Source organism: Scyliorhinus torazame, chromosome 18 (genome assembly GCF_047496885.1).
Source record: "Scyliorhinus torazame isolate Kashiwa2021f chromosome 18, sScyTor2.1, whole genome shotgun sequence".
Lineage (NCBI taxonomy): Eukaryota > Metazoa > Chordata > Chondrichthyes > Carcharhiniformes > Scyliorhinidae > Scyliorhinus > Scyliorhinus torazame.
In genome coordinates this window covers 32,026,620-32,050,354 of record NC_092724.1, presented here as the reverse complement: position 1 = coordinate 32,050,354, position 23,735 = coordinate 32,026,620, and the positions used below count along the sequence as shown (strand labels likewise).

The following is a 23,735-nucleotide window of genomic DNA, read 5'->3' as shown; positions in this document are numbered from 1 at the left end:
TATTCACATAGATGCGCAGTAACCCTGATTTAGGCTTTATTACTTTCTCCCTTACTCTGAACCCACCTAACACCTTTCTGCTTAATTTGTTGGTACTAATGTGGACAACAACTGCTGGCTGTTTATGCTTTCCGTCAAGGTGCTCCGCAGTCATTCAGTGACATCCCAGGGAGGCAGCACACCAGCCTGGATTCACATATACAACTGGAGAAATGCTTGTCTATTTCCCCTAACTATTGAATCACCTATTGCTATTGCTCTTCAGTCTTCTTTATGCCTCTCTGTGGCTGAGCCACCTGTGGTGCTGTGGACTTGTCTCTGGCTGTACTCCCCAGTGAATCATCGCTTTCATTAGTATTCAGAATTGATACCGTTTGCTGAATAGGCATCAAACCAAGGCTGAGATATCTTCCAACTGGATTGTCATCTACATGACTGCAAAGCATCTATAGAAATGTAAGATAAATATAAATGACACCCATATATTTCAAGGCGAATTCAATATCCTTATACATGTATATTCCTCTACAAAGTAATTATGCCGGAGACACTTACATGTCTATCTTTGTATCTTCCCATACATGGGCAGATTCTTCCAGTCCTGCCAGCAGTGGGAAGCAGTGGGCGGGGGAAATAATTTTGGCAGGAGACCTAAAATCAGTTTCTCCATGGCAGGGTGAACATTAGGAATTAAATTCTTGAGAATTTAAAAGTATGTTGAGCTTCCAGATGAAGAATGTCAGGAAATCCTTTTGCATGCACAAGCATGCCATGCATGCTCATTAAAAGGCTACTCGCTGGAATTAAGCTTCTAATTAAATGCCCCGCCAGTCAAAAATTTTAAATATTCACATTTATGACTGTTCGTAAGTGGCGTGCACCTGACCAACATTACTTCTTCCTGGACTTTGAGGTGAGTAGACGCTGCTTTTTCTTTCTTGGGGATCACTCATATTTCTCAACCTCTGCTTTTTCTTTCTTGGGGATCACTCATATTTCTCAACCTCTTGACTCAGATTGGATTCATGTAGGCCAAACTGCATTAAGGCTGGACACTGGAGGCAGGCTACGGTTGGAAAGATGGATTGGTAGCTGGCCACTGGAGGCAGGCAAAGGGCTCAAGGGTGGAACGGAGGTTGGACACAGGAGACAGGCTAAGGGTGGAATGCAGGGTGGCTGTCTGGGGAAGGAAGGCAGATTGGGGAAGGGAGCAGGCTGTGAGGGTGCATAGATTTGGGCTGGAGTGAAGGGCCTTTCTTGGTTCTGGGGATCCTGTGGGTGGATGGAGGATGGTATTTCCAGGCTTGGAGGTGGGATAGAGAGAGTAGGTCCCAGAGGGTAAAGTCGATGCTTTCGGGCTCTGGGGGTTGAGGGTACTGAGCAGCAGAGGGAACATTTACTCTGAAAGGGGGGCAGGAAATGCGGTAGGTAGTAGGTCTAGGGTGGCATAATGGGTCAGGGTGGGCATGGGGATGGTTACAAGTGTAGGCTCCGAGGATAGAGAGAAGGCATTTGTAGTGTAAAGATTACTGGTGCAAGGGTAATAGGGGAGGCTCCAGGGTGACATGGGAGAGGAATGGTTATATTGGACATGTCAAGGGGGTTGGAGTTGTTGGGTGACCGGTGTTGGGTGACCAGGTTAGGGTAGAAGCTGATGGAGAATATTGGGATTCTCAGCAATACAATGCTGTCACATTGAAACTGTGAAGTGGGTGGAGGATCTTTTTGGGTGGGTGGAGTTCAATGCCAGTATAATTGGCCGACTGAAGGGATACGCTAATGATCATGCGGTGACTGGATGCAAACTATGCTCAGTTGTGCTCTCTTCTCTATGGTTGAAGCCCACATGGCAGGTTTGCATCCTGACTCATGGGTCTCATAACATTGGGATCCACACAATGTGGAGCTGCTGATCAGTCTGTGCAATTTCCCCATCTGCTGTTCTCAGAGACAGGGATGAAGTGAGGGAGGTGGATGCCTCCAAAGAACATGGCTGGTGGATGGCAGCAAACGCCTGACTCCGAATCTCCATCGTTCCTGATGAATGGTCATTGCTGACAAAGGACTTATGTGATAAGTCTTTCTATGCTGCCAAGTCAATGGTCTCTCTATAGAGCCTTGATGGTAACGGAGGCAAGACGAATAATTTCTGAGGGAGGGTTTTCGTACATGGCTGTCATTATCCCAATCAAAGTCAATATCACCATGTGCAATTGTGTATGAACTGGATAAACCCGGATGATCCTCACCTGGAAGGGGTCGGGTGGGGTTGCCATATCTAGATGTAATCTAGGCACAGAGTTTGGCAATGGCTTGGTGGCTTTCATAGAATCATAGAATTTACAGTGCAAAAGGAGGCCATTCGGTCCATCGAGTCGGCACCAGCCCTTGGAAAGAGCACCACACCCAAGTTCAAACCTCTACTCTATCCCAGTAACCCCACCCAACCTTTTTGGACTCTAAGGGCAATTTAGCTTGGCCAATCCATCTAACCTGCACATCTTTGGACTGTGGGAGGAAACTGGAGAACCCGGAGGAAACCCACGCAGACACGGGGAGAACGTGCAGACTCCGCACAGACAGTGACCCAAGCCAGGAATCGAACGTGGGACCCTGGAGCTGTGAAGCAACTGTGCTAGCCACTGTGCTACCATGCCCCCAAAATGGGGGAAATGGAGGAAAACCTAAATGGAATATGTTCAGTAGATTGATTACTGTATTTTGTTCATGGATCCACTGAGACCTAGGTGATGCATGCTCCAGGCAACCCTGGCTTTCTACTGATTTTCATGCAGATGAGGAGGGTCAGAGACTGGTGCATGCTGGCACAGGGCCAGGAGGTGCAATGGCCTGAGCAGCAAGAGGCAGCAGGGCCTCAAGAAGGTCAGAGTGGTGACCAGGAGCCAGCGCAACAGTGAGCATTGGCCTAACCATGAGTATATTGCAGGCGGTGCAACTATCAACTGATGAGTGAAAGGCTGGAGGCACCTTAGAATGTCCTGAATTGTGGTTGCATACATCTACCAACTTCTCCACGACAACCTGTGACCAAAAGGACTTGGAGACAATCCCACGGTGGCATTCAAGGTCACTGCTGCCTTAAACTTCTTGGGTTCTACTGGAGACTTGTGCGGCATCTCCCAATCAGCAACACACAAGTACATCCGGGAGGGGACAGATGCCCTATTCAGGAGAGGGCATCAATTTATCCAATTCTGCCTGGACCCCAAAAGCCAGACTGCAAGAGCAATGGGTTTTGCAGAAATCTCAGGTTTCCCGAAAGTGCAAGAAGCGATTGGCTGCAAGAGAGCTCCCTGGCAACAGCCAATCACATTCATCGAGGAAAAATTTCCAGTTTTTTAAATGTGAGGCTGATATGTAATCACACAAAGCAAATCCTGCATAGTTCCCAGCTTTCACAACACCTATATTCTTACCCAATCTCAGGTGCCACAGGTTTTTGAAGGACCTCAGCGATTGAAGGGCTGGCTCCTTGAGGACGAGCGCTACCCCCAGTAGAGCTGTCTGATGACACCAGTTTGCCAGCTTCAGAGTGCTGTTGAGGGGAGGTACAATGCCACACATGCCTCCACAAGATCAACGGTTGAGCAAATGATAGGCCCCCTAAAGTTGAGGTTCAGACTTTTGGGCTGCTCAGCTGGGGTTCTTGAATACTCACCACTGAGAGTATCATGAATCATTGCTGTCTACGTACCCTGCACAACCTTGCGTTACAAAGAGGGGATGTCTTGACCGAGGGGATCATGGAGGATCGAGATGTCTCCTCTGATAAGGATGGTGAAAGGACTGGTGCTGACGAGGGCCAGGATGTCATGGTGCCATGGGCAGAGACCATTACAAGGGTATGATGTGGCAGATGGGCCAATGGCAATCTGATAACTAACAGATTCCAGGCAGAGTAAGCTGCTGAGGCTTTCCTTGACTTTGGTTTTCTATCGCCTGCTAGTTGGAAGGCCTCAGCTCCTTTTTGTTTACAGACGTTATACTTTGCTCGAATGTACCTTTATTTTTGATGGTTGAATTAAATTTCACTGGTTAAAGTCTGCCCTGCTGGTCGTTTGATCTTTTGCAGGTGCCAAACTGTGCTAATATAAAGGGCGAGATTCTCCGATTCTGAGACCAAATGCGGAGGATCTGTGGCGCTTTCCATGGAAAAAATCGGCACCGATGCTGCGACCGGTGAGGGGCTATCAGCTGCGGGACATAAACCTCCCAGCCTCCACAAAATAAAAGGCGAGAATGGCTGGGGCCGTGGCCGCGCATGGGTACAGCAATGACCTGCAGCGGTTGCGCCGTAAAACATGGTGTCAGCTGTGCGCGGACCCGACCTGCCAGATAGTGCCTCCCTGGCCACCCCATCTCCACCCCCTGGCCACACCCCACCAGTCCCCCCAGCCCTCACGCAAGCCACCCTGGCCAACAGCATGGCTCCTGCCTGACTGTGGCAGCGCTGGACACAGTCCGCAGCCACCACGCCGGGTTCCCGCACAGCTGAGACCAGAATGAACCGCGCGATCATGAACTCAGCCCATCACAGGCAGAGCATCGGGGAGGGCCTTCAGGTGACGCGCTGAGGCCATCCCAACGGCATGCGCCGCACACTGCGATGACGCTGTTTCAGAGGGGATGGAGCGTACAAAACCTGCATCAAACAGGTGCCGCCCCCAATTTTGGTGTCAAAAGGCATTCTCCGCCTGATCGCCAATTACGAAATCGGCGAAGGGGAATGGAGAATTTCGCCCAGCGAGTCCTGCCGTTAAATACACACAACAGAATTTGCAAAGCACTCTGTTCTCCCATGACCTTGGGCACTTATAAGTAGAATTGAGATTTTTTACCATGTCCTCAAAGTCCATGTCCATGGCAACTTGGAAGCCATATCAAATCTTTACCTCTGCATGGAGGCAGCCATGTCACCTTCATACCTACTCCCAATAGGGGGCAGACCTTATGGAGACCTCTTTCAGTTGGAACCAGATATGTGGGTCTGCAGGGTCGAGAAGCACAAGATCCATTTGGCTCCTAAAGATCATTCCTCCATGCAGATTGATGGGAACATCATGTTCCTGCCACCTTCACGCCCCTCCCTCCCCAATAGTTTATCCATTTCCCTTACCATCTTTATCATGCCGTAAAGTTTTGATTCTGTTGCGTCCATTCACTGAGTGCATTATGAGTTGTTGAGCAGCAAGCACTCCAGACCTTCCATTCGCAGAGACCCAAGTTTCTCTCCGAGATGATCATAGTATTAGTGCAAGACTCTGATCCTTCACAGGCAATGGAAACATCTTTATTGCATGGATCTACAGACCCCTGTCATGGTTGATAATGCTTAACCTGGATAGCCTCAGTCCTTGGCTCTGTTCAGCACATAGACTTATTCTACCCCCTCTCGTCTCATAACTAAAACCCCAGTCCTTCAATGAGGTCTGATGCATTTTGGTTGCAAGACAATTGTGCAAGGTCCACTGCAACACTTGATAAGGAGACAAGCAGGCCAAACAAATCTCCTTGTGAGGTCTGATAAAAGCTTCAGTCAACTGCACATAAACCTCAGTCCCTTGCAGTCAAGGCAAACTCACCTGTTGCCTCCTTACTTGCAGCCTTCACCTGCATCGTAGCTCAAAGGGACAAGTCAACAAGGAAGGCCGTTGATGATTGGACATGCCCACCACAGTTTTCTCCAAATATGTAGAGACGCCTCTGATTTTCTGTTGTTAATAAGACATTGTAGAGCTTCACTCTTTCAACTCAAACGGCATCACACACTTGCCTGCCAGTCACTTTGCATGTTCAACCTCACCTTTCCTCTCGCCTTGCTACTTCTGTATGGTACCAATGACTAGAGAGACAGCGTACAGGGCCGAATGCATATGCAGCAGCAATTTTGTGTTCTATTGGACATGGGTCTCCAGGGTGGCTGCCGCCCTTTCCATGAAGGCAGCAAAGTGCTCACATGCTGGAGCAATAACAGCAGGTAGAACGTTGATCGACACCTCCAGCCTTCAATCCAGTCTGCGCATGGCCTCTGGCATCTCTGCCTATACCCTTATCTGTCTCTATATTTATAACGCGTCTCTTGGGGCTGAGTCCAGAGGCTTGTCCTCTGCATGGAGCTGAGCAGGGGCCTAGCGTCCACCACTCATCTGAGTGTCAAAGGCCTCAGCTGTCACTTCTTCCACCAGCTGTGGACCCATGTCTGTGATGTGCTCATCAAATTATCATTATAGAATCCCTATAGTGCAGAAGGAGGCCATTCGGCCCATCGAGTCTGCACCAACTCTCCAAAAAAGAACCCTATCCAGGCTTACTCCCCCTATCCTTGAAACCTGCACAGCCTTGGATACTAAGTGACAATTTAGCACGGCCAATCCACCTAGCGTGCACATCTTTGGACTGTGGGAGGAAACTGGAGCACGCAGAGGAAACCCACACAACACAGGGCAAATGCACACAGTCACCCAAGTCTGGAATTAAACACGGGTCCCTGATGCTGTGAGGCAGCAGTGATAATCATTGTGTCACCGAGCCTACTACGTGCTCTCACTGAGGTGAATATATTATCTGCGGTGGTGGAGGATGCAGGTGAAAGTTGTAATACTGTATCTTCTGAAGCATCCTCAGAGGTAGGGTTGGAGATCGAACTCTGCTATTGGAGTGTCTCACAGATGCATACGTAATGAACTGAACAGTACAAGATCGCACATGGTCAGCCATCCCACCCCACAGCAGGAATCACTCCCACTTTCAAACTTATCACCAAACTGAGATCCCAGAACGGAAGGTTCTGGACATGATCTGCACTATACTCTACATTGACTCTCGCATGGATTTTCTCACAAGCCTGCTGAACCTGCTGCTTCTTTGGATGTTTGAAAAAAACTTCTTCAAGTAGTCAATTATAATTAGTAGGATGTTGTGAGTGAACCTAGCATCCCTATACTTGTTCTAACTATTGCACTTAAATGTGTTGATGTTGCAATTGTGCTTACTCATTGTGCATTATTTATAACCCATGCATGCAAATTACTGCTTAAAAGGTGGCTTAAACGACTTTATAGCAAATTGTAACCAGATTAGCTGTTCTGTTCTACAATAACATTATACATCACACCTAAAAGATAGTACACTAAATAATGTGCTGAAATGAATAAAGGAGTTAGAATTAGCTCTATGAAGTATTTCTTGGCTTATTCATAATCAATATGCAGGTATATGATCAGGAAATTTCCCAAATTTCAAAGTGAAGATTTGATCAAATAATTTGGACTAAGGCCACTTTTTCAATAAAATAATCAATTTTAAAAATGTATTTCGAATAAAATATTGAAGAAAAACTTTATCATCGAATGTGGGAGTTGAGACCATGACCCTGAGCCTCATTACACATCAGCTGAGCTAGTCAGGCTCTATAGGAACTTCTTGAACAAAGCTTTTTCAACCTGTTCAGCCTTTCTATGGAATATCAGCCTTCTATCAGTTAAAATGTAATCTTACCTGCTGTAATACTAACATGTATCACAGCATGATAAAAACATTTACAAATTGCACTTTATTCATTTTTAATCACAATAATAATGTTGGAATGGGAGGCATGATACCAATAACTCCTTGTGTCATAATAAACCTTCGATGAATGTTCAGTAAATGAACTTGAATTAATTGAACTCAATTTCTTGCCTCCAAAATGAGGACTTTAAAGCCAACTATGCATTATCTTTATAGCTCGAGCCTACAACCAAAGGTTGTGATACACACGTCTGAATCTTCGATTGTGCCATTGACTGCAGTGTAGGCCAAGTGCACAATTGCGTATATTCCTGATACCTTTCTGGTCAGCGGTAGGAGTTAGTGTTTTGTTCTTTCTGACAAGCTGGCTTGACAGTTCCCAGGGCAGCAGCAGGTACGCATTGGTCAGGATCTGCTGCGCACTGATGGAGCAGTACTTGTAATGGGCCACGCAATGTGCTCAATATTGTTCCCAAATTAGCTCATGATGCTTGTGACTTTGGAGGACATTCCAATGTTGGGTTGCATGTGTTTTGTCACTTTGTAGATGGAGCAACTCTCTCCTTCCTTGACCATTTCTGGTTCTTTCCACCATTTGCTGATCCTTTTTGCAAGGCTTTTTTGGCATTCTTTGTTGTCAAAATAAATTGGGTCTCTTCTACCATTTGAAGACCCCTCAAGTTAACAAACAAGTTGAACATTTATCAGTTTTGATCTAATATCCAGTGAAGATAGGTCCACCATCAAAGGAAGTACAATCTGGAGAAACTTTGACACTAGCATGATTATTTTGTAACTGGGAGAATGGGAATTGCGACTAAAGACATTTTTGAGCAATGGTTGGCCTACACAACCTGCACCAATTCTATAGTGATTACCAAAATGACACATTGTCTATCCACAATCATTCCTGTTTTGAGAGGATAAATGTGAAGCCTTAGCTTACTGATGGAGTAATTAAATGCTGAGGTAACTACTGTAACCTTTACAAATATCACCTGTTATATAATGTATGCCCACAATGTGAGATCATGTTATATATAAATGTCATGTGTGTGGGGGTAATTTAAATTATTCCTTTTAATATTGAAAATTGTAATATACCCTGTACTTACATTTGCTGGACAAAATAGATCTGTTTGGGGCATTGCTACACTTTTGTTTTTTTAATTCTACAGCTCCATATCACATAGTGAGAGATCATTTATGGTTTTACTTTCTTGATCAAAGAACTGTCAAATTACAATAAAAGCACATGCTTTTTGTAAATTTGGTGGAATGAGAATATGTTAATAAATTTGGGGATGAAAAGTGATTATTACATTAATGATCAGTTTCAAAATTAAATTCAAAATGTAATTTATGTAACAGTTTGAGGTTTCCAGTGGTAAACCTATTTAAACTACACCACTGCATTTAAACTTAGAATCAGTTAACAACTAACATTTTTTAAAATGTATATTTTGCTGAAATGTTCACATTCTAAATTATTTTTATGAAAACACAATAATTGCAGAGAAGTAAAGCATTGTTTTATAGAAAAAGAGGGAAACTTCAGGTTTACACACACTTGAATGTTTTATAAAGCCCTAATACCAGTCACAGATACAGGTGGAAGGTGCCTAAGTGCATCTCTTTCCTAACATTAGGTTAGGGATGGACTTGCAGGTCACACAGAAACATGGAAACAGGAAGTGGAAGATAATGGTAATTGTAAAATCCAACGGAAGAGACGCAGGAACGCATAGCAGGACAGGAATGTACAAAGGTTTATTACGGTATACACAATAATTACAAAAGCAACAACTTCTCTCCTCGAAAGGGCGACCCTCCTTGACCTGCACCCAGGTTAAGGTTTTTATACTGAGAGGTTCTCCCTTGTTAAGGGGAAACCCCGCCCCCAATTGTTGGGGGAGTTCATACTCTGTGGTAAAGGTGGGGAATCTTATAATAGAGCACAGTCCTTGGCCCCTGAGGGGGTCATTATGCCAATAAAGTAAATTGTTAGACCATTAATCTGGATAAACTTTTAACTCTCAATCTAACTGACACCTGCATGTGCACAATATGTCGAAGTATGTTAAATATTGGCTAAATAAAGCTGCATTTTATTGCTAATGGAAAACCATTTCAGTTGGCAGATTTGTTTTACCACATTGAAAAAACAATTGATTCAAAATATCAAATGTCTATGCTGTGATTATGTTTCACTGAAATCTTGAACAAAAATTTGGTTTGGAAAGTACTAATTGTGTACAGTGCTATAAAACTATTCAGAAGGTTGGCTCATGCTCATAAGGTATGTATGTATGGCTTGTAGACCCATAAAATAAAATAACATGACTGGTCCAAGGGTGATTAAAGTTGCTCACCATAGATTTGTTTACAGCTAAAAACCATGCTTGTTTTGGCAGCAGTTCTGAACAATTCCAACAAAATAAAATGTGTAAAAGCTACTGAATAAGCCAGTAAGTTTTCAGCAAATACTAAATGATGATAGATATTTACAGTTTATGACTATTTTCGTTTTTTAAAAATATATGAATTTAACTACATGGCCTCTGCTTCAACATCAATTCTTACATATATAAAATTACACAGCAATGCTGACTGGAACCATTTGTTCAAATTAGCTCAGTGAAGTGATCGCATTAGCATATTAAGAAATATGTCAGTGGTACTTGTAAACTGGTCATCATAATGACTCCTAATAACACAATCTGTAGAATATTACTGCATGTAGTTGCAAATCACTTTAGTTTACCTATTTAGAAAGTAATATAATCTAATATTCACAACTGGCTTCAATGCTTGTTTTTGGCAATTAAGGGCTGTTATTTCCATGAACTTTTGGAAACTAGTCTGGAAAGAAACCATCACTTGTAGCTAGTATATAGTAGATGAGAGTAGCAGCATGCTTGTTATGACATCAACATTTGAAATATTCTTTCTTACTTTGTCATCCTATAAATTAAAAATAATTATAATATTCAGACAGTGGTGCTAAATGCCTAGCTGCAGTTTCTATTTTGTTTCAAGACTACTGATGCCTTGTGTCGAACTCCATGAGCCATCCTATAATACTTAGATTCTTAATGTAGCTTCTTCCATATGCTTCTCTTTTAGATCACTCATGTATAGTGTCTGGCTGAGTTGATTAATGTAGGTGCATAAAATTGTGACAATTGTGACTGTGTCAGAATCATGGGCATTCCTACCTCCATAAGTTAATAAACTGATAATTAACAATGCTAAATAGTCACACTGCAAATATATCTTAAAATATTGAACCATTTGATTCTACTTTTTTGTTTGACATCATTGATGTGAGTGAGGTAGGTTGCAAACAAAGATGCTGTGTATCTGATAAATAGACCAAATGATCATGGCTTTACTTCTTGCATAACGAGCTCTCGATTCCAACCAAGTCTTGATGCAAAAGTAGAAAAAGATCTTTACCCATGGGGTTTAGAGGTAGAATCAGCAGGCAAATCTCTTTGCCCTATTTCTATGATCCTGTTTGCAAAATCATTCCAAAAAGCCATTAACAGAATTCGGAATATATGGTAAATGCTGTTTCTCTCAGCCAGGAAATGTTATCTAGTGTCAGAATATGTAAAAATTAAGGAGAAAATAAGTACAACCTTGTGAATTGGAAGCAATTTATATTTCACTTTTAAATGAAATAGTAACTAGTTGAGATTGCTACAGTATATGCATTTATAGGAAATATTTAAAAAGACTTTCAGAAGCCTGATAATTTTAATGTTTAATATATTAAAACAGTGTATTTAAACCTGATTGCTAAGCAAAGTAATACATATTACATATCATTTTTGATAACCTTTATGATTGTGTGTTGCAGAGCCTAAATCTGCATATTATGAGGGGTGGAGTAAGCTTCTTGATGTTAATTAATAACTGATCACACATTAGCTTTGGAAAGCTTTTTAACCAGTTATTGTATTAATGAAACAAACATAGACTATGTACTCAATAGAATCTCTCTAAATAGAGGTGTACATCAAAGAAGGTATCACTAAACAAATAATACATCTCAAATTCAATCAACAGGAGAGCATTGAACAGAATATTTATTTGCAATCCAGCAAGAATTATTCATGATCGGTCAGTAAAAATAATCAAGTGACAGAAATATTAATCTTCTCCCTTCTGTTCAATGATTACCAAGTTAAAACAAAGCATGTAAAATATAAAAATTAAAATCATTAGTTGAAAATGGCACACAAATCAGATTTGTAGTTAAGTGAATACAACTTATTCCTATCTTGCCAACAGTGTCCACGATGACTGACCTTGTGGTTTGTGTTCAATGTCAAGCCTTAGATGTTTTTTAATCCATGTATTAATGTTTTGTAATTTATTTCATCATTGCATTCACTTTGTGCAGGCTATGGTAAGTGCTTTATATGTGGTGTAAACTAGGTTTAGTGAAGATCTATTAGTGACGAATAGACCATGAACCAAATAACTAAACTAGGTCATGTAAAGTGTGGTATGAATCCCCACAGGCTGCACTAATTGGTCAGTTTCTTACCTTATCAGAACAATTGAAATTTGCAGTTACCTGGTAACATAGGTTTACAAGCTTAGAAAATAGCAATTTCAAAACACGTTTTGAAGACAATCTTTTATCCAGATCATATTGTAATAAAATGCTTAGAGTGCCATATTTTACAGTGGAGCAAAAAACAAATAGTCAGAAAGTTAACCAGGGATTTAATGAACTTTTGTGATTTCTTTCTATACTTATGCTGCAATTTTATTTTATTGAGTTGTTAGATATGAATAGCAGGTAGCCTGACTACAAAATGCTCACAAAAATTGACACTTATGGTCTTATCTATAATGACCTGTACCACATTGTACATCTGCCTAGTTTGGATCATTTCGGTTCAAGATTCATGTACTCCTACTCCTAATTACATATTTTCTTCCCATGTTTTTATTTTGTGTAGAATTGTTATATCAAATTTGATAAGGACAGTAACATAGCTTCATCAATGACCAAGCAGTTTTTTTTAGAAGCCATTGCCAGCTATGCAGTTTTAAAGGTGTTACTTGAATGTGATTCCATTAAATATTAACATTTTTAGTTGAGCTCCAAAATGGAGACTATGATGCGCCAAATAATGTCAACCCTGTACCAAATCCTTACTTCTTCATCTAATGTTTTCGCAACACTATTGTTTTATGGGTCTTTCTAGGCTGAAGTTCTTCTAGAAACTGCTAAACTGAAAGCTATTGACAACATTAATGAAATTATTTCTAATTTTAAAATCCAAAGCTTTACAAACTCTGAAGGAGTGAATGATATTATGACTGCAATATAAAGCAAAACTAACACAGATGGCAATAGAATTAATAACGGAAAAGTCACTCTAGCTATTTGAGATTTTGATTCTGGTTTACCTATTTATCAAATAATAGAAACTCACTCTTCTGCCGAATGTACCTTTCGTAAAATTCTGTGAGCTTCTGCCTTTAGTCTTCCTGCTGATACATCTTCAGATAATTATTGCACAACAGGATACCTAGTTTTGTATGTTTGTTTTTTTAAAAGAAAGCCATTGAAAGAAGTTTAATTTACATATTAAATGTGAAAGTGCAGTACTTGTATGAAATTGTTTATGAGGCAAAATGCTTACAATGTTTAAGTTTTTTTTTGCTGGCCATAGGGTTCTATTCTGGTTATTGAATAAGTAATGTTGCTTCCTTTTTGGGGATTAGTCTCCCTGTTATATTTTACTGCATAATATCAGGTGTTTTAAAAAAAACAACACAATTTGTCTGAAAAATGTTTGGCATGTCTTCTAATGTATAGATAATTTATCTCTTTATTTATATAGTCTTTGGTGCAGTCAAGAAAAGCTGGCATTACTTCTGCACTGGCAACTCGTACTCTTAATGATGAAGAACTGGTAAGATGAGTTACTGCATGATTTTGTTCCAAACATAAATTCTTTTAAAATATATAATTTGTGAATCATCCGTGGAGCTTCTCCACAAAGTGTAAACTATATATAATTTATAGTTTTGTTTTTCTGGCGGTGAAAGGAAATATCCATTTCTGGAAAAAAAAAGAGGAAGATGACTGAATACAAAAATAGATTGGTGGTAATATTAACCTCCACCAAAACACGTTGGTTTAGTTTGGTTGGGGGATTAATATATTATCTCCTTCATGCCTTTGTTACTGATAGACTTGTCTGTTCCAGTGCTAGCCTTCCATCTTCCACTCCAGTGCTAGTCTTCCATCTTCCACTCTCCATAAACCTGAGCTCAAAGTACTGCTGCCTGTATCATAACACCCAAATCCTGTTTACCTATCACCTCTGTGCTCACTGATTTATACTGGCACCTAGTCTAGGAAGGTGTCAATTTCAAAATTCTCCTAGATTTTGGATTCCTCCATTGCTTTGCCCCCTTTTTATTTCTGTAACCTCTTCCAGCCCTACAGTGCTCTGTAAGGAGCTAGCTATAATAGTCAGGAGAAGAATTGGCAGATATTTTTTTAAAGAAAACTAACATTTTTTATTAATTTATATACTACAGAAACATTGTTTGATCTGATCCTCCATACAGCAAAACACAAACTAATGAAAGACTTCTGTTTGTTAGAAAAACCATGTTTACAAGAAGACCTTGCAAGCCTTAATCTACCCCATTTCTTGCACAACACCACACAATTTTGAAGTGTGGACAGCAACCACTCCCACATATTGCTATGAATGTGAAGGCTTGTTATGGGGAATCGCTCGTCAGGGAATGCGCTGCACTGAATGTGGAGTTAAATGTCATGAAAAATGCCAAGATCTTCTCAATGCAGATTGTTTACAACGTAAGTCACTTGCATGGATTTTTTTGTTTACTTATCTGGAGCTTTTTGATTTGTTAAGTGACTGCTACACTATAGGTATTCACAGCACTTAGACCCATTTGAATTATGTAATTGCAGCACCATTTTTACAAGTTCGTTCTTACACAAAATACATTGAATTTTTATCTCTTGGCGGGGCACCCAAATGTTTTCCAACAGGGTGGTTGGATTTCAATATTTTTCAATCCAACTTAAATACAACTCAATAATGAGCAAAATGTAGCAGTGTTTTAGATCGGGTGATGCAGTTTACTCCTCTCTTGAAGTGGAGCACACAGCACTGTCGACCAGTCTATTATAGAACAGAGAATCTCACGGTTAAATTCAAGTGATAAATGTGGGACTCAAACCACCGTGTCATATTGGTTGAGAGAAAGACACAAATGCCCCCCCGTGACATGTTTCGTGGCAGCGGAGGCAGCCCACCATTGGCTGGTGTCGGGGTCTTCTGATCCCACCGCTGTCAATGGGGTTTCCTGTTCTATGTATCCCCACTGCCGGGAAACCCACCGCGAGACCAGAAGATCCCACTGTCGAGAACCGCTGGAAAAAGTCCGGTCAAAATACTCAGTTGCTCTTTTGTGCCATTCTATTCACCTTGTTTCAGGTTGAATGTTGCATGTGTGTATGTTTAAACTGGCACTTGACCGAACAATTTAAATCAATGTTCAAAGTAAACAAGTCTAATTTCACAAATCTTCTAAGCAGCTGAGACTGCCACAAAGAAGGTGCTGGTATTTGTTTAATTGGATGATAAATTGAAAGGCCAAACAGGGGAATGCAACCCATTTAAAAGTTATATAAATGTCTTGGTGAAGAGCACGGATCTATCAATAAAAAAATTAATGGTTATTGAAGTCTTATGGGATTTTCTGCAAATTATTGAATACACAAATATATAATGGTCATAATAAGTGTCAACATTTATGAACTAGTATATGTAGATAATGTAAGATTCTTTGTGACATTTAGGCCTTTAAAATAATGTTTGCTTACATTCACAAAGCTCAACATTGTTTGGAGGTATTTTGGAATTTCAAAATTATTTGTGGCATTGTTTTATTGTTCTTTCTCTCCTCTAAGTCTTTGCAGTGCCATATATCTAACCCTACAGTTGACATCTGTCGGTGCCAATCTACAGTGCACAACATTGCACACTACCATTTATAGTTAATAATAACTCTCATGTACTGCATTGAATATGAAGGTTTCTTGTGAGGCTGATAGGTAATCCATGATAACATGATTTTCTGGTTTCCCTGTGGTGAAGAACATACTGCCTGCTCAGTTCACCCAATCTCAGGAACTGTTGAGATTGGAGTGAACTGAGTGGAAAATCATGAATGCAAATCTTTATCCGATTAGTCTGATATTATGCTTTGCTACACTAATATGCTATGTTGCAGGAACAAATGTCTTTATCTTAGCATTGTATTCCTCACCATTTATCTCACAAGTCATTGATAAGTCCTCAAAAACAAAACACATTCATCTAAGTCTTGTTAAAAAAGTTATTTTTTTAGCATATCATTTTATATGACCTTGCTGTATATTAGTAAACAACTATTCCAATATTCCACTATATTCAAAATGTTGTTAGATTTCATCTACTAGTACTAGTGCTACTAAGGTGGCACAGTGGTTAGCACTGCTGCCTCACAGGGTCCGGAATCTGAGTTTGATTCCGACCTTGGGTGACTGGAATTTGCCCGTTCTTCCAGTGTCTGTGACTTTCTTCCAAGTGCACTGATTTGCTTTCGCAGTCCAAAGATGGGCTGGTTAAGTGGGGTTATGAGGGAGTGGACCTAGGTAGAGTGCTCTTTCGGAGGGTCGGTGCAGATTCAGAGGGCCGAACAGCCTCCTCTCCATGTAGGGATTCTATGATTCTATACTTCTATCTGTAATTTCAGGTGCTGCTGAAAAGAGTTCAAAACATGGTGCAGAAGATCGAACACAGAATATCATCATGGTTCTAAAAGATCGAATGAAAATCAGAGAAAGAAATAAGCCAGAAATCTTTGAGCTCATCCAGGAGGTATTTGGACTTCCAAAACCAGCACATGCGCAACAGATGAAGGCGATTAAACAAAGCGTACTGGATGGCACATCAAAGTGGTCAGCAAAGATTAACATCACTGGTAGGCTTTTTGAATTTTGTTAAAATAAAACAAAATGACTATGTTTTTACCTCCTGTACAAATTGTAGTTGCAGATTGTACTTCCTGGGGCAGACTTCCTCCCTACGAGTCAGGAAGTGAGAGTTGAGCTATTTCCCCGCGTTGCCTTATCAGCCCATTCACATGGAATTTTCATCATCCAGAGTCGATGGCAGGCTGGAGTCATGATCGTTATATTTAGATTTATTGTCACGTGTACCGAGGTACAGTGAAAAGTATTGTTCTACGTACAGTCCAGGAAGATCATTCCATACATGAAAAATATAGGACATACGATAAATACACAATGTAAATACATAGACGTAGACATTGGGTCGGGTGAAGCATACAGAGTATTGTGCTACAACTGTAGAGAAGATCCATAGAGAGATCAGTTCAGTCCATAAGAGGGCCATTCAGGAGTCTGGTAAGCGGGGAAGAAGCTGTTTTTGAATCTGTTAGTGTGTGTTCTCAGAGCGTGTTTCAGACTTTTGTATCTTTTGCCCGATGGAAGAGTTTGGAAGAGAGAATAATCCGGGTGGGAGGGGTCTTTGATTATGCTGCTTGCTTTCTCAAGGGTGTAGACAGAATTAATGGATGGGAGGTGGGTTCGGGTGATGGACTGGGCTGTGTTCATTACTCTCTGTAGTTTCTTATAGTCTTGGCCGAGCAGTTGCCATACCAAGCTGTGATGCAGCCAGATGGGATGCTTTCTTTGTTGCATCTGTAAAAATTGTTAAGAGTCAACGTAGACATGCCGAATTTCCTTAGTTTCCTGAGGAAGTATAGACGCTGTTGTGCTTTTTGGTCATAGCATTGATGTGGGTGGACCAGGGCAGATTGTTGGTAATGTGTTTGTTGGTAATTTGAAGTATCGTTGGTAATTTGAAGCTGTCAACCATCTCCACCTCAGCACCATTGATGCAGACAGGGGCGTGAACGACACTTCGCTTCCTGAAGTCGATGACTAGCTCCTTAGTTTTGCTTCATATTGAGGGAGAGATTGTTGTCATTGCACCCTGCCACTGGGTTCTCTATCTCCCTCCCAAAGCAGGGGTGCCTCCCAATGCAGGCCCGAGGTGGTAAGATGCCAAGGCTGGCAGGATGGATGGCCCACCTCTGTTTAGTGGGACATCAGCCCAGTTCTCCACATCGTGGTTAGACCCCTAGCCCTCACACCTCACCCTGAGTACCTCCTCCATTCCCCCATGCATCCTTCATGCTCTCTCTGCCCTCTGTGCCCCCCCTGCTTCCTCCGTGCCCTTTGCATCTTACGTGTCCACTCACTACTATGTCACTGCATATCTACTATGTACAGAACCCATAAGCTATATAACATTGGAAAATTTTGAAATGCTTAGAATTTTTTTTAAAAGACAATCAATCACTCAAACTCCATTTGAAAAAGATTTCCCCATCTTAGAAGCTTCTAACTGTTGACCAAACTCAGCCATTGAAGCTCTCCTTGAAAAAAACAATCTCTCCTCTCAAGTGTTGAGTAATCTATCAAAATAAGCAAAAAGCCATTCAAAAACCTCTTCAAAACATTTAATCCAATTAGCTGGTCATAAAACTGTCAATTGAACAAAGCACACTTCCCCTCCATAGCAGTGTCAACAATCCCTGTTCCAGTCACCTTTAGCAATGTAACATTGGGTGAAGTAGCAATGAAACTTCAATTAATCTCAAGGAAAATGAGACTGAACAGGAACGAATGTAGATATGTTGCTCACAATTATTATATTTCCCTGCTTCTAAGCAGATAAAGATAATACTATTTTGTACATAATTATCGTTAATATTTTTAAAAATTTAGTTTCAGAATTCTTACATCACAATTTTAACTGAATTTAACTTGACATATCCTAACTCACTTTTAGCATTTTGGAATCACAATCTTTGTGACATTCGTTTTATATTAGATTTTGGGTCTTTTGAAGATGTATTGCCCATTCCAGTAGTCAGCAGTTAAGAAAAGTTGAGTCTTCCTCTGTGGTATGCTTTCTCCATAAAGGCTTTTATTCATCTTGTGGATCAAAGCAGCATTGCTGAGATTCTGATTAAAACAAAACATTATCTGATGTTTTACATTTGTGCAGTTGCTTTGCATCTGCACTCAATTTAAAGATGACATTTAGATGCTGTGGCTGATGGAATGATTTGAAATGATCCCAGGTTCCAACACTACTGACTGTGTGAAAGAAGAAGAAATCAGATTTGCAATGAATGAGTCCAGTAAAGAGCGCACAAGGGGAGTGCAAAATATTCATGCTACTTGCTGATTTGCATGCACACAAGCAAGGCAACCATGCTACAAATGCTGCATGCCTATTGGTCACGAAAGGTTGCCTTGGAGACCCTGGTGTAGGCAGTGGAGAGGAGGAAGATTCTATTTCTCTTCATTGGGAATTGGGGTGGGGGAGGCATAAGATGATCTCCACGCTGGATTGAATCAGGAGACCATGAACACTGGCTACCAAGCATTTCTATGTGGGAGTTAAGTACCCAGGGTATGGCTGCAATTCTGGAAATGGTTATTAATCTCACTGGAGTTGTCAAGGTAACAATTATGATTATCTCTAACTCCTCCACCTCCAGTCTCACTTTTCGCAATGTTCACTCTCCTCCGCTGCTTAAGTTCACTCTCATACAATCTTTGTACCATGGTACACTACACAACTTCCTCACACCCATCTCTATTTCTATGCTCACTTCCTCACATCTGACTACTATTCAATCATTGTAGCTGAATTTACCTGGCTTCCTGATGCTGTCCCACCCCCTAAAGAGTTTATCAAGGGTGGGCTGCCGTGGGAATCAGCAACCTGCTTCACGGAGATTGACAGCCAATCAAGGTAATTAATGCTATTTAATTCCGGCCTTGGTGACTCTGTGTGGAGTTTGCACGTTCTCCTTGTGTCTGCATGGGCTTCCTCCGTGTGCTCTGGTTTCCTCCGAAAATGTGCCGGCTAGGTGGATTGGCCTTGCTAAATTGCCCCTTAGTGTCTAAAGGTTAGGTGAGGTTGTGGGGGCATGGGTCTTGGTAGGTAGGTGCGCTTTTGGAGGGTGTGTGCAGACTCGATGGGCTGAATGGCCTCCTACACAGTAGGGAAGAGCCATTTCCCCCACGATGGAACTTTCACAGTGTCACACAGGTTCCCCCACTGAGCCTGAAGCTCGGCAGGATGTCGAAAGGCCATAACAGGCTCCGTGCCCCTGTGATGAAACCAGAACCAAATTCATTCTTCTGGAGAGATTCCCTGTCTGTCACCTTCTGTCTCAGCAGCATCCAGCCCACCGTGAGGCTGCCAGGGCTCTCATATTTGTGGCCTGCTCGCTGTCCTTACTTAGATGGTGACTGCATACACGACCAATTCGGAGGCCATCTGGTGTAAAGTTGCGTTGGTGGCTGGGATTCTGAGATGCGTGGACTTAGGGCTAACGTCAAGTTCCCAATGCCCATGGAAAAGATTTAACCCACATTTTTTAAAAACATGCCACTAGACTTTCAGCAACTGTTCCCTTCTTTCTTGCAAGAGCAAGTAGCTCACCACTCCATACAGCATGCCACCAGCAGAAGAGGAAGAGCCTCTTTCACGCCTTGTCCTGCCCACTCAATCCCAAGCCCTTTGAAGAAAACACCTGGCTAATATATGCGCGGGAGAATTGTAACTGTGGAAACTGGCAATGCTGAAGGTATCTCATCCCTGGAACCATTCTTGTAAACCTCTTCTGCACTTTCTCCAATGCGTTTGCATCCTTCATATAGTTGGTGCCCAAAGTTTTACACAATATTCCAGCTGAGGTCTAACTAATGTCTTGTATTCCTGTATATGTTCGGCATAACCTCCTTGCTCTTCTACTCTATGCCCCTGTTAATAACATGTATACTTTACTAACTGCTCTCTCCAGCAGTCCTGCCACGTTCCGTGATCTGTGTACATATACACCTAAGTCTCTCTGCACCGGCAGTCCTTTTAGAATTTTACACCTTATTTTATATTGTCTTTCCATGTTCTTCCTACCAAACTGCATCATCTCTCACTTCTCCACACTGAACTTCATCTGCCCCCTATTTGCCCACTCCACCACCTTGTACATATCCTTTTGAAGTTTTAAATTGTCCTCTTCACAGTTTACAATACTTCCAAGTTTTGTATCATATGCAAACCTTGAAACTGTCCCCTGCGCACCAACATCTAGATCATTAATATATATCAGGAAAAGCATGGGTGCCAATACTGATCCCTGGGGAACTACAAACTTTCCTCCAACTCGAAATATATCCATTGACCATTACTCTCTGCTTTCTATTATTGAGCAACTTTGTAACAATATTGCTACCTGTCTCTTTTATTCCATGCGCTACAACATTTCTCACAAGTCTGTTGTGTGGCACTATATCAAATGCCTTCTGAAAGTCCAAGTTCACCACATCAACAGCATTACCCTCATAGACCCTTTCTGTTACCTCCTTAACAAACTCCAGCAAGTTGGTAAACACGACTTCCCCTTTAGAAATACATGCTAGCTCTTCCTAAGCAATCCACATTTTCCCGTGTGACTTCTAATAGAGAAGCATTCCAACTACTGATGTTAAGCTGACTGGCCTGTAATTGCTGGGGCTATCCTTAAAATCTTTTTCATGCAAGGGCATAACATTTGCAAGTCTCCAGTCCTCTGGCACCTCCCCTGCATCTGGAGAATACTGGAGGATTATGGCTATTGCCCCTGCAATTCCCATTCTCACATCCTTCAATATCCTCAGATGCATCTCATCTGGTCCGGTGCCTTGTCAACTTTTGTTACTGAAAGTCTATTCAACACTTCCTCCTTATCAATTTTGAACCCGTCTGGTGGCAGAATTTCCTCAACTGTCACCATGTCCTGGGTAGCGTCTATCTCCTTGGCAAAGAGGACAGCACAATAGCACATTGGTGAGCAATGTTGCTTCACAGCGCCAGAGATCTCTGTTCGATTCCCGCCTTGGGCCACTGTCTGTGCAGAGTCTGCATGTTCTCCCTGTGTCTGCGTAGATTTCCTCCGGGTGCTCCAGTTTCCGCCCACAAGTCCTGAAAATCATGCTTGTTAGGTGAATTGGACATTCTGAATTCTCCCTCAGTGTACCCGAACAGACGCCGTAGTGTGGCAACTAGGGGATTTTCACAGTAACTTCATTGCAGTGTTAATGTAAGACTACTTGTGACACTAATAAAGATTATTAGTATTAATTTTTATTTAATAAAAATTTTTTTTTTAATTCTCCTTTTTCACATTTTCTCCCACATTTACACCCATCAACAATAAACATTAATCAGCAAGATATGTCAATCCCCATAATAACAACGATCCCATCCGCCCACCAACCCCCAAACATCAGCCCACATGTTTACATAAACAAATGACAAAAAGGAATCAGGGATTACCCATAGTCACCCTTAATCTACACAGCCCCCCTCCCCCCCCAACCCCCCCACCCACCCCCCCCCCCCCAACTAATGTTCGATGTTATCCAGTTCTTGAAAGTGCATAATAAATAGTGCCCATGACTTGTAGAACCCCTTGGAAATTACCCTAAACACCTCCTTCCAGTACTCCCCTAGCTTTGGACAGGACCAAAACAAAACATAGGAATGTGATTCGCGCCCGCCGCCCCCCCCCCCCCCCCCCCCCCCCCGCAACGCTCACACACATCCTCTACTCCTTCAAAAAATCGGCTCATCCTCGCCCTCGTGAGGTGCGCTCTATATACCACCTTCAGCTGTATCAGCCCCAACCTCGCATATGAGGTGGAGGCATTCACTCTCCGGAGCACCTCACACCAGACCGCCTGCTCTATAACCTCTCCCAGCTCTTCCTCCCACCTTGCTTTGATCCCTTCCAGTGGTGCCTTATCCTCTTCCAGAATAGCTCCGTACACCGCTGACACTGCCCCCTTCTCCAGTCCCCTTGTCGTCAACACCTCCTCCAGCAATGTGGAGGCTGGTTCCTCTGGGAAGCTCTGTATCTCCTTCCTGGCAAAATCCCGAACCTGCATGTACCTAAACACTTCTCCCTGCTCTAGCCCATACTTCACTTCCAGCTCCCTCAATCCTGCAAACCGACCCCGAAGAAACAAATCTTTTAGCGTCTTAATCCCCTTCTCTTCCCATTTCCGAAAACTTCCATCCCACCTCCCTGGCTCAAATCTGTGGTTCCCCCGAATCGGCATTTCCCTTGACCCTAAACCCAACCCGAAGTGTTGGCGAAACTGCCTCCAGATTTTCAATGATGCTATTATTACCGGACTTCCTGAATATTTCCCCGGAGCTATCGGGAGCGGCGCTGTTGCAAGTGCCTTCAGCCCTGACCCCCTGCACGAAATCTCCTCCATTCTGACCCACTGAGAATCCACCCCTCTAACCCAGCTCCGCACTTTCTCCACATTTGCCGCCCAGTAGTAGTCCAACAAGTTCGGGAGACCCAAACCCCCTGCCTGCCTTCCCCTCTGTAGCAGCACCTTTCTCACTCTGGCCACCTTCCCTCCCCATATGAATGAGGTAATCCTTCCCTCAATCTCCCTGAAAAAAAACATTGGCAGGAAAATCGGTAGGCATTGAAAAATAAACAGGAATCGCGGCAACACATTCATTTTAACCGCCTGTACCCGACCCGCTAGTGACAGAGGAAGGCGGCGTCCCACCTTGCCAGATTGGCTTTCACTCTCCCCACCAAACTAGTGATGTTGTACCTGCGAAGCCTCCCCCACCCCCGGGCAACCTGCACCCTTAGATACCTAAAATGAGTCCCTGCTCTACGGAATGGCAGCCCCCCACCCCTACCCCACCCCCGGCCGAAACACCACAAACTAGTCACTCTTGTCCAGGTTCAACTTGTACCCCGAGAAAGACCCAAATACCCGCAGTAGCTCTAATATTCCTCCTATCGACGCACTCGGCTCTGACACATACAGCAGCAAGTCGTCGGCATATAAGGACACCCTGTGCTCTATCCACCCCCCTGCACTATTCCTTTCCATGCTCCTGAACTTCTCAATGCGATGGACAGCGGCTCAATCGCAAGTGCAAACAGCAGGGGGGACATAGGACATCCCTGTCTCGTCCCACGGTGGAGAGAGAAATATCTCGAACTGATATTATTTGTGCGGA

The 23,735-nt window shown here is 42.4% G+C and overlaps 1 protein-coding gene across 1 annotated transcript in view; it reads left to right on the top strand.

Moving 5' to 3' along the window:
* The window catches only part of LOC140395097 (protein unc-13 homolog A-like), a 522,914-nt gene that overhangs the window by 319,543 nt on the left and 179,636 nt on the right, over positions 1-23,735 (top strand). Inside the window, exons 15-18 of the mRNA XM_072482511.1 lie at positions 11,942-11,947; positions 13,401-13,472; positions 14,173-14,392; positions 16,342-16,569. Of these exons, the coding sequence (XP_072338612.1) occupies positions 11,942-11,947; positions 13,401-13,472; positions 14,173-14,392; positions 16,342-16,569 (526 nt within the window). The remainder of the gene's footprint in view (positions 1-11,941; positions 11,948-13,400; positions 13,473-14,172; positions 14,393-16,341; positions 16,570-23,735) is intronic.